The sequence below is a fragment of the Hippopotamus amphibius genome, chromosome 11, assembly GCF_030028045.1.
Source record: "Hippopotamus amphibius kiboko isolate mHipAmp2 chromosome 11, mHipAmp2.hap2, whole genome shotgun sequence".
In the NCBI taxonomy this organism is placed as follows: domain Eukaryota; kingdom Metazoa; phylum Chordata; class Mammalia; order Artiodactyla; family Hippopotamidae; genus Hippopotamus; species Hippopotamus amphibius.
Genome location: NC_080196.1, coordinates 30354039 through 30369988, shown reverse-complemented (window position 1 = coordinate 30369988; position 15950 = coordinate 30354039). Strand labels below are relative to the sequence as shown.

Genomic DNA, 15950 nt, shown 5'->3' with positions numbered 1-15950 from the left:
TGTCTGCACAGAACTGGACAATGTTGGGATGAGGGGATGTGAAGGGTACAGAAGGAATGTGAGACTTGACCTTTGTGCCTAATCCACAATATAATAACATGCAGATTACAATGACAGGCACAGTTGTAGAGTTCATAGCATATACGTGTAGGCATTTCAGGTTCTGGCATCTTTTCTACACAGCTTTTGAAAATGTGTATATGTCATATTTCTTCTGCAGTATTCTAAGCTGACTGCTCCTTTTTCCGTATCAGCTTTATCTGAGCCTCTCTCTGGAATTCCACACCAGCAACCTTCTGTGTCCCTGCTTGTCTGGATCACCTTGTCAAGATAATCATGTTTATCAGAAGTTCTAAACCCTTCTGTGCGCTGAACTACTTGGGTGTCTTAATAATATTTGGAAGATGCCCTTCCGATTGTCATAACTAAGACGCCTGACCGCTCCTTTCTGTCAATCAGTGTTTATACATCTTCAGACTATCTCCAGGCTCTGACCTACTGCTTCTTTTATGTCAAGAGATTGCCAGTTCCTACTCATACCATCCAGCCCCTGCTATTTATTTTGCATTTTTCCTCAACTATTGATTCTCTGCCCACCAACAGCATTATCCAGCACTAAAATTCTTCACAGTGGCCAGAGTTGGGAAGATTGGTGACCTAAGTATGACAAAAGACAGCAAAATTAATTAGAGGGCCAAAAAGTGTATATATAAAATTTTCTCTCAAATCTCATACAGCAGAAGTTCTCAAACTTTATTGTGGGTCAGCATCCTAGGGACACTCTTTGAGCATCACTGTCACACATGTATTAAAATCAGTTTCAGGTCACATATAATCAAAACAAAAGGCCATCTCATTTTGCTCTGTGTCAGCGAGTTCTTTACCTGAATGTCCCTGGAGACTCTTTGATAGGATTCTAGGTATCTCTGGAATTCCACCAATTATATATATATTACATTAGCATGTGTGATATCACATCTGGGTGCTTGAGAGGGCCCATTGCTCTCAGAAGAGTTTCAAATAATTCACATACCTCTAAACAGCTTAAGGACCCCACTGACACCATGCAAAGAGAGTCAAGCCAATGCATTTGAGGAGATGTTGATATTAGAATGTAGTAGAAGAAGGGCTTTATAGATTAGAGAGCCAGTGTATAATTCTCCTGTTCTTTTTATGGTTAGTAGAATAATTCCACTAGTACTACATGGCCCTTGGTAATCAATTACTCCACTCTTTTATAATTATCCACTGACTCCTATCAAGATGTAGATCAACCAACTAATCAGCCAGAAAGTTTAGATGGCGCACTTATTATAGGCCTAGCCTGGTGGACCCAAAGATTGCAGAGTCCCTGCTTACAGGTAACTCAGAGTGAGGACCCTGACATCTATGATTAAGCCCCATGAGGGTAAGAACCTTGCTTTTCTTGCTCCCGACTCTGTCTCATATGTCTAGAAGAGCACGCAGAAAATCATAGGAGCACAACCAATCGTTATTAAAGGAGTAAATTAGAAACCTCAGGGGTTTGTATTGTAAATGTCATAATGATATTGCTGGATAAACAAAATGCCCACAGTGGCTGATTGGACAAAGCCCTTAACATGTGGAGAGTCCTGCTGACTAAAGGAAATAAGGGACTCAAATAAGACTGCATATTAATAAACCACAAACTTGCTTCAATAGGGAAAATAAACTAAAGTTTAAATATGTCACAGTTTCAAAATCTTTCTTTACACCAGATGTTTGGCATAGGAAAGAACTCAGTTAAAAGACTATAGGTGAAGAAGATCACCTCTTCACTGCATCCTTTTCTTGAGCAAGCAATAATGTTGATGGCAAAAGATTCAGGAAATGGAAAGCATGCAACCCAACCACATATATCCATCATGCTCCCTCAATAAGTGTGAGGCAGGCAAGCCCTTACCTAGCTTTCCAAGCTGATGAATCATCTGCCTAGTTTCACTAAACCCCAAAGGATTGCTCCTCTGAACAAGGGGCTGAAACCCTGTCAACCTCTGGATGCATTTAAACAAGGGCAGCATGTTAAAAGGAAGCCGTTTATGGGGTTTTCTGAGGAATCCTGTTTCTAAGTCCATTAAATCCTCCTTCAATTCAGGAAAAAGAGCCTTTTTATCTCAAAAATCCTGAGAGAGCTATTTTTTAAATTGTGTACAGACGCTGACTGTATCAGATAAATAAATAGAAATATCAGTGATTTCCTATATTTGGCTACCCACTCATTGAAACTGGCGTCCCTCCTACTCCATGATCTTACCAGAAGCACACACACATCCTCGCACACATTAGAAGAAAGAAAACCCCTTCTTCTCGGGAAACACCTGTCTTGGAAATTCTTGGCTGTGCAGCCTCTTAGCATGCACAGGGTTGAGCATACAAATGGTGCAGTGACTCCTTTGGAAGTCACATTTGTCCCTGAAACTTCAGTCACCTGGAGACTGCATGCCTCATTTCCTGCAGCAGCTCAGTCCTGACAGTGTGGAATGAGTTTAGAAATCTCATCTGAGCAACAAAATCTGAATTGAGAGTTTAAACAGTACCATCTATTTAATGCTGAAATTATCATCATGGGAATTTTTAATGACCGTGGATTTTTTTCTTTTGCTATTGGGCCGTTACAACAATCTTGTTCTGGTTTGGATTTTGTGCGTGGGGTGGGGGGAAAGGAAGATAACAGGACTCAGTTAACTAGTACATCAGTTAGCCACACATCTCCATTTTCACACCTAGACATTTTCTGCTTCTGCTGTGCAAACACACATACACATAATTCCTGGAATCCTTACCCCATTCAAGCCCCCTGCTTTCAGACACACACTCTCAGGGCAGCAAAGCACAAACTCCCTACATGTCAAAATCAAGCCAGGCTGAAGATGTGAATAGGTGGATATGACACTAGGTGGATGTGTAATCAGTAATAAGAAATACATGGAGCCGCATAATGAAAAGAAATCCCCAAATTGCTCAGGATTCCCCCTCCCCCTTCCATTCACTGATTTATTAACCCTGAACAAAGATGTAATTGCAGGGTCTCAGAAACAACTTTTTTTGTCCGTTTTTTTTTTTTTTTTTTTTTCATTTTTGGCATTTGTTTTGTTTGGCTTTGAATTTCTTAATATCTAGTTATGCCATTCATTGCCTGTTTTCTTCACTCAGTTGCCCATCGTTCCCTGCCCCCCACCCAAAATGAAAGAAGCATCAGCTTCTGAGTCTTAAGGATGAGACCTCTGCATTTTCTTTGCTTGTTTAGGGCAAGAAATGAAGTGCTGCCTCTTTAATTGGCAGAAGCATGCAGGAGGAGCATACCTTTAATTTAGTGTTGGGATACCTCACTTGCACCCTGGCTGTTGTCTTATTGGAGACGGCAGCCTGCCTGAGATCCTCTAGCACTGAAATAATATCATCCAGCACGCATTTCTTATCCTGATTTCTCAACACACACAGATGGGAAAAAGTATAATTATAGCCCTTGTGGTTCACCTTCATTTCCAGCACGGCTCGGTGGGTCTGCAGGATCCCCTCAGCCTGGAGCAAAATATTGTCCCCGGGTGGGGAGAGGAGGATCACCCTGCCATACCTCCCGGGGGTGTGTAAGTCCGAATAGAGCTGGCTTTTGGACTGGTCCAGGGGGAAAAGGCTGCTGGCCAGGCTGCGCTCGATCTTGGCCAGGCTGTGGCTGGGAGCGACCAGGCGCTCCAGGTCGCCCTCGGGCTGGAAGCGGTTGAGCGCGCTGAGGCCGAAGGTGATGGTCAGGACTGCGGGCACGGTGAGGAAAAAGACCGGGTGCCGGCTCACGCACAAGCCCAGCCTGTGGCAGAACGACTGGAGCCCTCTGCGAAGCACCTGCCGCAGCATCCTCCACCAAATCCAGCTTGCAGGCGCTCCCGGCCGTCTTAAAAAGCACATGTGACATGTGTAAGCGCCGGGCTACCCCGCTCTCCCCCCCGTCCCACCCCCTCCGGGTCGGCCCCCAGCCCCCTCCCCGCCCCCTCCGCGCTCACCGCCCCCCCCCCCCCCCCCACTCCGCCGGGTCTTTCCCCGGCCCCACCTCCATGCGCTCCTACTACTCTTTCAAACACTGCAGCAAGTTGCAGCAAGGCGGGCAGACACCGACCGCGCGCGCGCGGGGGCGGACGGCGGGCGGCCGGCGCTGCGGGGGCCCCCGGGCCCACCCCTCCTCGGCCTCCCCGCGCCCCCTCTCACCGCATGAGCAGCGATCCCGCGGTCTAGCCCTTCATCTCGGTGCTGCAGTCCCCCGGCCTCCCTCGCTGGAGGCGGTTCCGTGCGGAGCGTCCCACAGAGGTGGTTTTCCTCTCCGTCCTGGTGGGGTTCGGCGCCTAACTGGAACCATGTGGCTCGGTGTTGTAAGAAGCAGACATGTGCCCCACGGCGGGGGGGAGGAGGAGCGGGGGGGGTGAGGAGGAAGAGAAGGGCGGGAGCAGGGGGTGGAGGGGGGGCGGCAGCTAAGCTTTCTTTCCTTTTTTAAGAGGCTGACAGTTATTTTTAGAGTTTTGTTTTCCCTCTTCTGTCCCCGCTGGAGTGAATGGAAGAGGAGATGGTGAAGGCGCCGCTGGCCCATTGGAGCGGTGGCGATTAGAGCCTAAGAAGGGGGAGTGGGGGGCGTGGAGGGGGGGGGGACTCCAGGGCTTCCGGACGAGGCCGCCTTGTCGCCCCTCCAGTTTCGCTGTGCTCTCGAATTCGGCTTGTCCGCCCAAGAAAAGGAGCAGAGGATGCTGTTGCATTTTTAACATACCACAAAGCATGCGAGGGGTTTCCTTGCGTCGCCTTCCACGCTGTCATTCCCTAGACTGGGCGGCTGCAGCCCAGGCTGCCAGAGACCCCATCTACTGGCGGTGCGTTGGGGCTCTAGGGATCCTTCCTTGCTCTGGTGATTGGAGAGGAGGCATTTGCCAGTAGCAGTCGCCTGTGGCTTCGGGCGTGTGTGTGTGTGTGTGTGTGTGTGTGTGTGTGTGTGTGTGTGTGTGTGTGTGTGTGTGTGTTGGAAGTGAAGATCCACAGGCCATATGTGGTTTCTCATAAAATGTTATATTCACTTTCTGTACTTTTGAAGTTTAGGACCAAAAGTTCTTGAAGCTGGTTTCAGTCTCCTTCCCCCATTTTCCCTTCCACCCCTCATCCCTGAGGACTGAGAATCTATCTAATTTTCTACTAAGAGTGGAATTTCAGAAACAGGCTTTTTGGGACCCCCATTGATAGTCTCTGTCTGAATAAAGAAGGCGAGCTATGTAGGGGAAAACACATTGCAGTCAATGTATAAAACAGAGCCACCTTTACCATATGGGAAAGAAAACTCCCACCAGGTGCAGTTCCTTCCTCAATACCCACCAGTGTGAAAGTGAAGAACCCTTACCTGTAAATCAGATCAATTTCAGAAACTTTAATATTAATAAGTGTGTGTATGTTATTTTCTACCTATTGGGGCTTTCACAAATTCATATTCTGTAAAGAATATGAAGGAATTTGGGGGACAAATTCTAAAGTTTGATTGTGAACTGGAGATCTGCTTTCCAAAGTTTCTGGGATTTTTTGCATTGACCTAATAGAGAAGATTGAGTTTCAAGAGATGATTCCGCTCACACTCTCTTAATCACAGTGAAAGTACCCGTCCTTCATTAGATGCTTAGAGCTGTACGCATCAATGCATACAAGCAAGCCAAAGGACTTATCCGCTTAATTGATGACTTTACTTTTGCTAATGGATCAGTTCTTCAGTTAAGAGACCAATGAGACAGCAGAGAGCTCAGAAACAGGGTCAGTGCTAAAAGTGGTGGTGTTCATAAGACTGAAGAAATATCTTAGTCTTTTAAAATGCAAAGTGTTCTTGGTGACCACTCAGCATGAATTCCTACCCAGGGCAGAAATACCTTCTGTAATATCCCTGATGGTTCTCTGTCCAGCCCAGGCTGCAAAATTCTCACATCCAAAAACTCACTAATTTTTCTAGGAACCATTCTATTGTTAGACAGAGTTTCCTCAAGTTCAGCTGAACTCAGTCTTCTTGCAACCTTCATGGACTAGTTCTGTCTCCTTCACCAGACACTCCTTGCATCCAACATTCACTTCATATAATGTATTCCATTAGTGCCACGTGATGGGAAACTGTTTTTGGCTATCCAACGAAGAGGAAATGTATCTGTCATCCATTTTCTACACCCTCTTCATTATATTAAGTATATTTGACCATATCACCTACATGAAAATTTCTAAGAAATAGTCTTGTAGCAAAATATGGAAGAATAGATTTTAGGAATGGATGGTGTTGAGTAAGTTATCTAGTCCATCTTATAGATAAAGACATTTTGTAGATAAAGAACTGTAGCGATTAAGTGACTTCAAGGCTACACTCAGAGTCATTTGCAGAGCTGACACCAGTGTCTGGTCTTGGTCTCTTGTTACAGGGTCCAGTGCATTTTCCCTGGCAGCTTTGGGTCAGGCCCATCCTTCTCTCGCTCACAATGAACAATATGTCAGAATTGTTTCCTCTCTTCTTACTCTCTCCATTCCCCACTTCTCCTTCCCCAATAAATTCAATAGGATTAGAGAAGAATAAACATACCAACAGATAACTGACTAAATTCTGATATATCCCTAGGAGGAATTACTTTGATATAAATACAAATCATGTTGTAAGATTATAATGACATGAAAATACATTCACTACATGTTAAGTGAAAAAGTATGTACAGTATGAAACCACTTTGAAAAATAGACTCATAGGAAAAAAAAGATTAAGTCTGCATTAAAATGTCTGTTGTTTATTGCAAGAGGATAGGATTACGGGTGATTTTTTGAAAAAAAATAACTTCTAAATTTTAGAACAGCTTTAGGTTTTGGAAAAGTTGTGAAGATAGTACAGAGAGTGCCCTTATACCTCATACCCAGTTCTCTATTATCAATGTCTCACATTAGTATGGTACTTTCCTGACAATTCATGAACCAATATTAATACATTATTATTAACTGAAGTCCGTACTTTATTCATATTTCCTTAGTCTTTACTGACACCCTTTTTTGTTCCAGGATCCCATTCAGGGCACCACATTGCATTTAGTCATCCTGTCTCCTTAGGATTGTCTTGGCTGTGACAGTTCTCAGATTGTCCTTGTTTTTGATGACCTTGACAGATTTGAGAAATACTGGTCAGTTACTTTGTAAAATGTCCCTCAGCTGGGAATTGTCTGATGTTTTTCTCATGATTAGACTGGGGTAAGGAGTTTTGGGGAGGAGGAACACACAGGTAAAAGTGCCACTTTCATTACAGCTTATGAAGGGTACATTCTATCAATGTGACTTGTCACTACTAATGTGAATCTTGAATACCCTAGCTGAAGTAGTGTTTGTTAGGTTTTTCCACTGTAAACTTACTCTTCCACCCTGTCTTCTTTGGAAGCAAGTCACTATGTACAGCCTCCACTTAAGGAGTGGGAGTTATGGTCCACCTCCTTCCTCCTTGAGACTGGAGTCTCCATAGGTTATTTGGAATGTTTCTACATGGGATATTTGTCTATTCTATTCTATTCATTTATTCAATATTTTGTTTCAGTACAGACTCGTGGATATTTCTCCATATTTCTTTATTTGGGGTTATAATTTGATACTTTATTTTATTACTCAAATTGTTCCACTTTTGGTCATGTGGAGCTCCTTTGACATATCCCATTTCTGTGGGATACCTTTAAAAAAAGTATTCCTTATTTTCCGGCACTGTAAGATAGTCCAGGCTCAAGTTGTATCTTTCCTGCCCCAGTCCTAGAAGCATCCATTCCTCCAAGAAGCCAAGCTTTGTTTTATTGTAGAATGGTAATAGAAACAAAGTAGAAACAAAGATCTGGGTGCTACATGTGCTGTTGCTCTTGGGATGTTGTTGCTTCTCAGCCCTCTCAGCTGACAGAGAAAGGAAATACCTGTGTCTATACTAATCCCTGTATATGTGTATCTATATATGGTTCTTTATGTAATGCTCTGTAACTATATTAAGCTAAATATGTTTATACTTATGTCTCCAACTATAATCTATTGCCAGATGGATAATTGTAGCCTCTTCTCTTTGCTTACCTGTAACCTCCAACTTCAACAGTGAGAAATTTTTAAATCACTTTGCTATGATGAAAACATATTAACTTTTAATTAGAAAAAATGTTTACGGGAAAGAAGAAAAGCATGGTTTCTTAATTTTGATACTGTTAAAAGCTGATGCCAAATATCATATTAGGAAAATAAGTTGTATGCTAAAAATAGAGGAAATGTTAGCAATATTCTAGATGAACCTAAGGGTAATTTGCACTAAAGTATCAGTGGATACCAATCATGTGACAAGTCTAGTGAATCCGATGTAAAATAAAGCTTAATATAAAGGTAAAAGCAGTGCACTTAAGGACCAGTCAGTAACAACACAATAATCTGTACTATTAAGTTCATACAGGATTTGTCTTTTCTGATATATCTTGGTCAAGATCAGTTTTCAAGACGTGGAACCAAGTTGGATTTTATCCACTTGTGTTTCTGTAAGACAGGATACAAGAAGGAGGTGAACTTGGACACAGAACAGTTGAGTTCTAGGTCAGCTCTACACGTTACCTTGTGGCTGTTTTGGGCAAAACACCTAACTCTCTGAGCATCAGTTTTCCTTATTTATAAATTTGGATTATATTAACCTACTTGTTCACTATCACTATTCACCAAAACTCTGTAACCCTGCTGTATTAATTAATGCTATAATACTAGCAATTGTAGCAAATAAACCTCTAAATCTCAGCAGTGTAAAACAGTAAAAGTTTATATCTTATTCAAGGTTAACAGTCTATTTTGGATATTCCTGCTGAGCAGGAACAGGTAGAACACTGTTCTACCCATGGAAACATGAGTGATGGGTCACTCCTCCGCCTTCAACTCGTGGCTTCCAAGGTCATTCCTAAGGCCATTTGCTAGCCAGGCAGCCGAAAGGGGGAGAGAGCCTGGAGGAGCACATCTGGAAGGTTTATGGTTCAGTCTAGAAAGTGGCATAAATCGCTTCCTCTTATTTGCTTCTGATTAGAACTTAGTCGCAAGAAAAGCTGAATGATGCAGGTTAGCTGTGTTTCTAGAGAGGAGATGGGTATGATGATCATGGTGCCAACTCCCTCATCTCTTTCCTGGATGCTGTTGCCCTGTTTACCCCAAGTCCCTACTATATTGTTCAAGGTGAACGTCTGGTACTCTTTGTCATTTCACATAGGACTTGTTCTGCCACTGTCATCTCAAGCAATGTTGGCTTTTGGGCTTTAAGAAAATGTTCTTTGAGCTCCTTCTGTGATGGCTTTAAGGAGTTTGCACTGGATTTCCCATACCTCTTGTGAGGGCTGTTGTATCCAGGAAGGGCACATCTGAGAGGGAAAGTTTTAGAGGCAATCGGTCTTTATGATTTTGGATGCTTCCAACAGCAACTAATTTAAATAATAAAGACATTTCTTATACATAACAAGATGTCCAGAAGAATGGCAGTTATAGCGCTGGTTAATTTAGGTTCAAGGGTGTCAAGTCCTGTTCCTTGTTCTGCTTTGTCCATCCCTAGAGCATGGGTCTGAACTCATGCTGTGTGGGCAACGGGATGTATGGGCAATACATCCAGGCAAAACATGATCCTGAGGAAAAGGAAGCTGCCTCTTTCTCTGGATCTCTTCTAAGAGTGAAGAAGTCTTTCCCAGAAGATACCCAACAGATTTCCTCTTAAGTCTCATTTCCCATGCCCATGTCTAAATCAATCACTGGTGAGAGGAATGATAACATAGTAATTGACTTAGACCAATCTGGACTCAGGCTGTAGCTGGGAATGGGGCCAGCCTCCTCTCTGAGCATGTCATCATATGGGAGTTTATGTGGGGTTTATTTTGTTTGTTTTGTTTTAAGCAAAAGTTTCTTTAGGAAGAAGCATGGTATGATGGCAGGGATGTTTGAATGTGGGGCATCCAACATTAACTTCCGTGCTGAGTATTTCTGTGTGGAGCAAATTAGTTTCTGGAGACGATGCTTTCTAAATGCAAAAGAGAGCTATAATCAGACAAAGGAATTTTTCTGGTTTGTAATTTACTTGTGTTAAAAAGCTTTATAATGGTATACAAAGGATATTTGATAATATCCTTTCAAATATCAAACAAAAATTGCCTTTATTTAAATAGGATACAGATATGTGAATAGTATTCTCCTAGAAAATTCACTCTCCCTGATCACCATTTCTGTATGGGATGAAACTGACTGACCCATAGAGTCCATGCACAATCTTGCCTTAGTGAAAATTATAAGTTTAGATAGGATTTGCATTAATTGACAACCAAAAATTTATCATCTATAAAGTTGTGCATCAAATGTGGCTTGTAGGTTGAGTCTCATTGCCATGTTGTTGCACCCTATATGCTTAAAACCTAAAATAAACATCATTCTCATTCTAACAGTAAAATATCCACACTACATATTCAAAAAAGGAACAAAAGGGTATAGACATCCACTTTTATACCATTTATAAATAAATCATCAAAACAATTTTTACCAGAACTGCCATTTTCCTGTGGTGACACATGGTTAAAGTTCTGAAGAAGATTTCATGCGGTCAAGGTTCTGCTTTTGTATGAATCATTAGTTAGTTTGTCCTCCTGCTTAACTATTGTATCACCTTGATCAAATCATGAACTGTCCATATGCCTTAGATTTCTATCTGCAAACTAATACCAAGTATTAGAACTGAGCTAAAGCGATGTTAATTTCATTCCAGGTTTGATACCATGATCTTCTGGAACTTGAGTTCATGGGGTGCATTTGTTAGGTTTGCTACATCTTAACAAGCATAACCTCTGATTCCTTACTAAGTCTTAGCTTTCCTTTCCTGGTTACTATTTACACAATATCAGGCACAGAACCTCTGAGGGCTCCCAGTGGCCCAGCACACAAGCAGACCACAAGCTTTGCTGGAAAAAGATAGAGCCTGAAAAAATACTTGGAATATTGTGGCGGCCACAGGGGAGTAACTGGATTGAAGATTAAGAACTGCCTGCCAAAGTACAGTAGAGTGCAGAATCTTATTGGATCAATGCACAAAGATGGCATGCTGCTTTGTACACATTCGATTTTCAGTCATTTAAATAAACATTTTTTAATTTAGGTAGAAGAAGACCACACTTTTTTTTAAACCATCTTTTCACTGAATTTTGTTTTTTCTTTTTAAATCCAAATGCAGTACAGGTCAATCAGTTTTACTCTGCAAAAAAATGAAGGATTTTCTACACATTTTCCCTTCCCTCCTTACTTTCCTCTCTTTTTCCATCCTTCCCTTTCTTCCAATAGGAATTCTTTTTTCTTAAATATTCCTAGCAAGGCCTTCTGCGAATTATTCTAAAAAACATCTCTCTTTCTCCCAGATGAACTGAGGAGAATATTTCTTTTATATTATTTGTTACAAAGTTACACATTTTCTAAATATCTTGTGCTCATATTCAAAAAGGGTTGTTGGTTACCAAACTGGGCTTTTGGTGGTGTTACTGCACCCAGGGAGAAACCTGTTCTTAAAGGAGCACTGCTCATTAACTACTGTGTGCACCGCTTTCAGGCCTAACGATGAAAATGCCTCCCCCTCACAAATCAAGCGTCCTCACAAATCAAGCCTCGGGAAATTCAAGAAAATTGAAATCGTATCAAGCATCTTTTCCGACCACAACGCCATGAGACTAGATATCAATACAGGAAAAAAACGGTAAAAAATACAAACACATGGAGGCTAAACAATATGTTATTAAACAACCAAGAAATCACTGAAGAAATCAAAGAGGAAATCAAAAAATACCTAGAAACAAATGACAATGAAAACACAACAACCCAAAACCTATGGGATACAGCAAAAGCAGTTCTAAGAGGCAAGTTTATAGCAATACAGTCCTACCTCAAGAAACAAGAAAAATCTCAAATAATCAACCTAACCTTACACCTAAAACAATTAGAGAAAGAAGGACGAAAATGCTTCCTATTCCCTGATGAGGCAGATCCTGGCAAAATAATTTTGTGAAGCAATTTGCTGAGTGGAAAAAGCCATCATATTTTCCAGGGAAGAGGTATTCTAATAGGGAAACACTAGGGATGTTGCCCCTGGATAGAGCTCCACCTTGATTACTACATCATCAGATAGTAACATTGATGCCACTGTAAAGAAAACAGCAACTTATGACAATCCCACTCCCTGTCTCTGGTAAAAGCAGCCCTTGCCCCATAGGTAGGAGAGAAAGAGGGGCTTAAATAGTGAGAAGAAGACTTTGCAAGGGAGCGGTGCAGAGGGGGTGGTCTAGCCCAGCAGAAAGGAGGATTTTACCACTGACATTGTTTAGAATGACAACACATGGTGATAATAATAAGCAGACCAGATTTTAGTCAGTCTTATTGTTTCTTTAAATTTTCTACGGCCAGTGCTATTACTGCCTGCACTTGAGGGGGAGGGTTTCCATCGCTCTGTCCTCTCCCCATATCTGGTAAACCACTGCTCCCAGGTGTTGCAACTGTGGTTTCTGAGCAAGTTCCCATTCGGCATGTTCAATACTGCATATTGTTGAAAATATTCGGGTGGAACATTTGGAATCATAATATGAAAGACCTAGTTGCTCTACTCATATGATTGTAACCCCTGTCCCTTGGATGACTCCCAATCTCCCCACCTCCCAGAACAGTGTGGAAATTGAGAGGAGAGATATGGAGGAACCTAGCTCCTGATGCAGCAGAACCTGCATATGACTTAATTCCAAGTAGAGTTTTCATGCTGGGGAAAACAGATTTCTTCAGAAAAATATATAAGTGAAATGGCATTAGATATCAAACTCAAACTATTTACAAGTGCGTTTGACATTCAAAAATTTGGTCTTCAGCCTGTCAAACAAAGTGAGGAATTCCATTGTGACCTTTGGGAAATGTTCAGCCTTTTCGGCAGGAAAAGCAATGTAAACAAAATGAACTCATATTCAAATGGAAAAATTAAAAATTTCATATCACCATTCACCTGTTCTACATAAACAGCAACGCACGTCCAGACAAATGTAGACTAAACATCTGAAGATTTAGTTATCTTGTTGACATAGGCAAAATCAATAGACATTTATAGAAACTGATGAAACCTCTTTCTGTGAGCCTTCATCTTTAGCAAAGTACCCCTCCTTTGCTGTGCAGCTATAAAATGTAGTGCCATCTTTCTTACACTGTATTGAAAGAATCAATATCTCTCTCCTACATAGACTGCAGTCTTCATGAGGGAAATGCATAGTACCTTCTGGTCTTGCACCCTCACTTTCTAGCAGGATGCCTGGCATATAATAACCATGTAGTAGCGTAACAGCTACTTAACTCATTCCAGAGAGGTTCTGCCAATGTAAGAAAAATACAAAAGGAACTAAGGAAGGGAAGACAACTATACCTGTCACTAAGGATAAGACACAACAAACAGCATTTGATCCAGAGATTCGGTCCTCATAGCTGATGACAGGTCTGTACCCCTGTTCACTTGTGTCCATTGTCCATTTTCCTTGTGTTCCCAAGCATCTCTTTGTTTGGCCCTCCAAGCTTCCCTGTCACCAGCCTGAGCTCTCCTGGTTTTATCAGATTGTCTGAGTCTTGGAGCATACCTTTCTTTTTTTCAGCACTGTGCTTTTCTGATAACTGTTTTCTCTTTTGGTGGTTTTCAGAATCTAAACAATGTTCCTTTTAGCTGGAGTGTAAATTCAGGGGCAGGAGTTGCAAAACATGAGGCTGAAGGAATGAGCAGGTACAAGAACATAAAGAAGCATAAAGAAGCTTGGAAACTAGGTTCATTCACACACTGACTGAAGAGTTATCGAATAACAAAAATGTGCAAAACCTCCTATGCAAACTGGACAGGATGGCTGCTTTCACCCAGAACTGATCTTGTAAGGGGAGCAAAAGAATTGGAGCTTCTTCCTCAGAGCAATGTAGGGGCTACTGAAGTGTTACAGGAACAGAGTGGGTTTTAGAACACAGCTCTGCTACAGTGTAGACAGGGAACTGGATGGTCAAGAGTGAAGACTTTAGGAAGCGAAAGCAGTTGTTTGAGCCAATGGCAAGAGTATTCTGGACCAGAGTAATAAGGACAGGGATGGTGAGAAATGAAAGGATTTGAGAGTTCCTTACAAGTGAAAATAAACATAATCTGGTGCTGGATTAAATGTGGATGTGTACACTGAAAACAGAGATAAGCATAAAAGCAACGGCAGTAACTTTTCTCCTTTCAGTTTTACTTGTGATGGCAGTACACATAATAGATGTCTGGACTCTGGATAGATGTATCTGGTTCAAATCCCTCAAATCTCAAGGGAGGGAGGGAATATGGGGATATGTGTATAAATACAGCTGATTGACTTCGGTGTACGTCAAAAACTGGTACAAGAGTGTAAAGCAATTGTATTGCAATTTAAAAAAATTCCCTCAAATCCCTTCTCTGCCTCCTTGTAGTGGTAGTACCTTGGCCAAGATATTTAATAACCACTCTAAATTTTAGCCTTTTTCATCTGTAACAGTGGGATAATAAACTTCACACCTCAGATGCTAGTGTGCAGATTAAGTGGAATACTCAATGTTAGTATTCAAATACATTAATAGAAGGATGAATGTTATGTAGTTATATGAGAAGTATTAGATGTGCTTCTTGCCTTCGAATACTTATGTAAGGTGAAAGGAATAATGTAATTACTTGAAAGTAAAACAGATAATTAAATTAATTTGTGTATATTTAAAAGCTTATCTAAGTTTATATATAAATAAGTTAGATATTGTTTATATCATTACACATACTTAAAAAGATGTAGTTTAAGGGGAGACGTTTTCAGTAACAGGCAGAGAACATTAGCTATGTTCAATGTTGACTGTATGCTAAAATTATGCTAGTTACTTTATAGTCATTATTTGATTTATTACTAAAGAATCCTGTGACAGAGATATCACTTACTCAGTATTACAGATATTAGAACTGAGGTTCTAATATCTGTAATACTGTTCGCAGGGTTAGGAATTACTGGAATTTGAAATCAGGCTTGCCCACTTTAGAGCCCATGCTTATTCTCACATTCAGGCTGCTGAGTACAATTTTCTGCTTTCTTAGTGTACCTTGGGTTTTTCCTTGTTTAGAAAAATTGCCCATCTATTGACTTTTTCTTGTTTTGCGTCCCCCTGTATCCAAGGGAAATGTTACACTGCCTGTTTCAGATTGCGCCAGGGAAGAAAAGACGTTTGCTTAATGGTTTCCCTCCTCTTGGTGGGAAGGGAAGGCTTTCTACAACCAGCAGAATTCAGGAGTCTTCTCTTCAGGAAATGAATGTAGAGGGACAACCGTAGAACATGCCAGACAAAAGGAAAAAGGTAACCTACAAAATATTGTTTTCAGGTCCTGTGAGATTCCATTCAATTTATGTTTTTTTCACTGAAGCTCTGGCCTGTTTGGTCAAAGGGAGCAAATTTAGCAATTAATTCTGCTCTCAATTCCTCAGTCATTTCTGTTTTGTGGAGTAAAATGATTTCCTGAGGAAAGGACAGCTTCCGCGGCACATTTTTTAAAAGAAGAAACCACACACAAACACAAACACGTGCAAACACACGTATGTGTAATTCCCTATTTTTACACTTTTATCAAGGTAAAAATCAAATAGTACACAAACCTTATAATGAAAAGCAAGGCTCCCTGCTCTAAAAGTTCCCACTCTCAGCCCCACTCCTGAGAAACAACTCTCATTATTTTTTTAGCCCTTTCTTCTGTAAGATTTCTCCACACCTCTAAACAATAGTTATAGAGCTTTCAGTCCTTTTTCTATTGCTTCTTTTAACGTTCCCACCAAATTAAGTCAATTATTTTTATAAAAATAACATTTAATCATAGTTATCTCTTTAAAATATTATAAATA

General features: G+C 41.2%; 1 protein-coding gene across 1 annotated transcript in view; it reads right to left on the bottom strand.

Moving 5' to 3' along the window:
* The window catches only part of PTCHD4 (patched domain containing 4), a 208144-nt gene extending 204220 nt beyond the window's left edge, over positions 1 to 3924 (bottom strand). The window contains exon 1 of the mRNA XM_057699472.1: positions 3499 to 3924. Within this exon, the coding sequence (XP_057555455.1) occupies positions 3499 to 3924 (426 nt within the window). The remainder of the gene's footprint in view (positions 1 to 3498) is intronic.
* Between the last annotated feature and the right edge of the window lie 12026 nt (positions 3925 to 15950).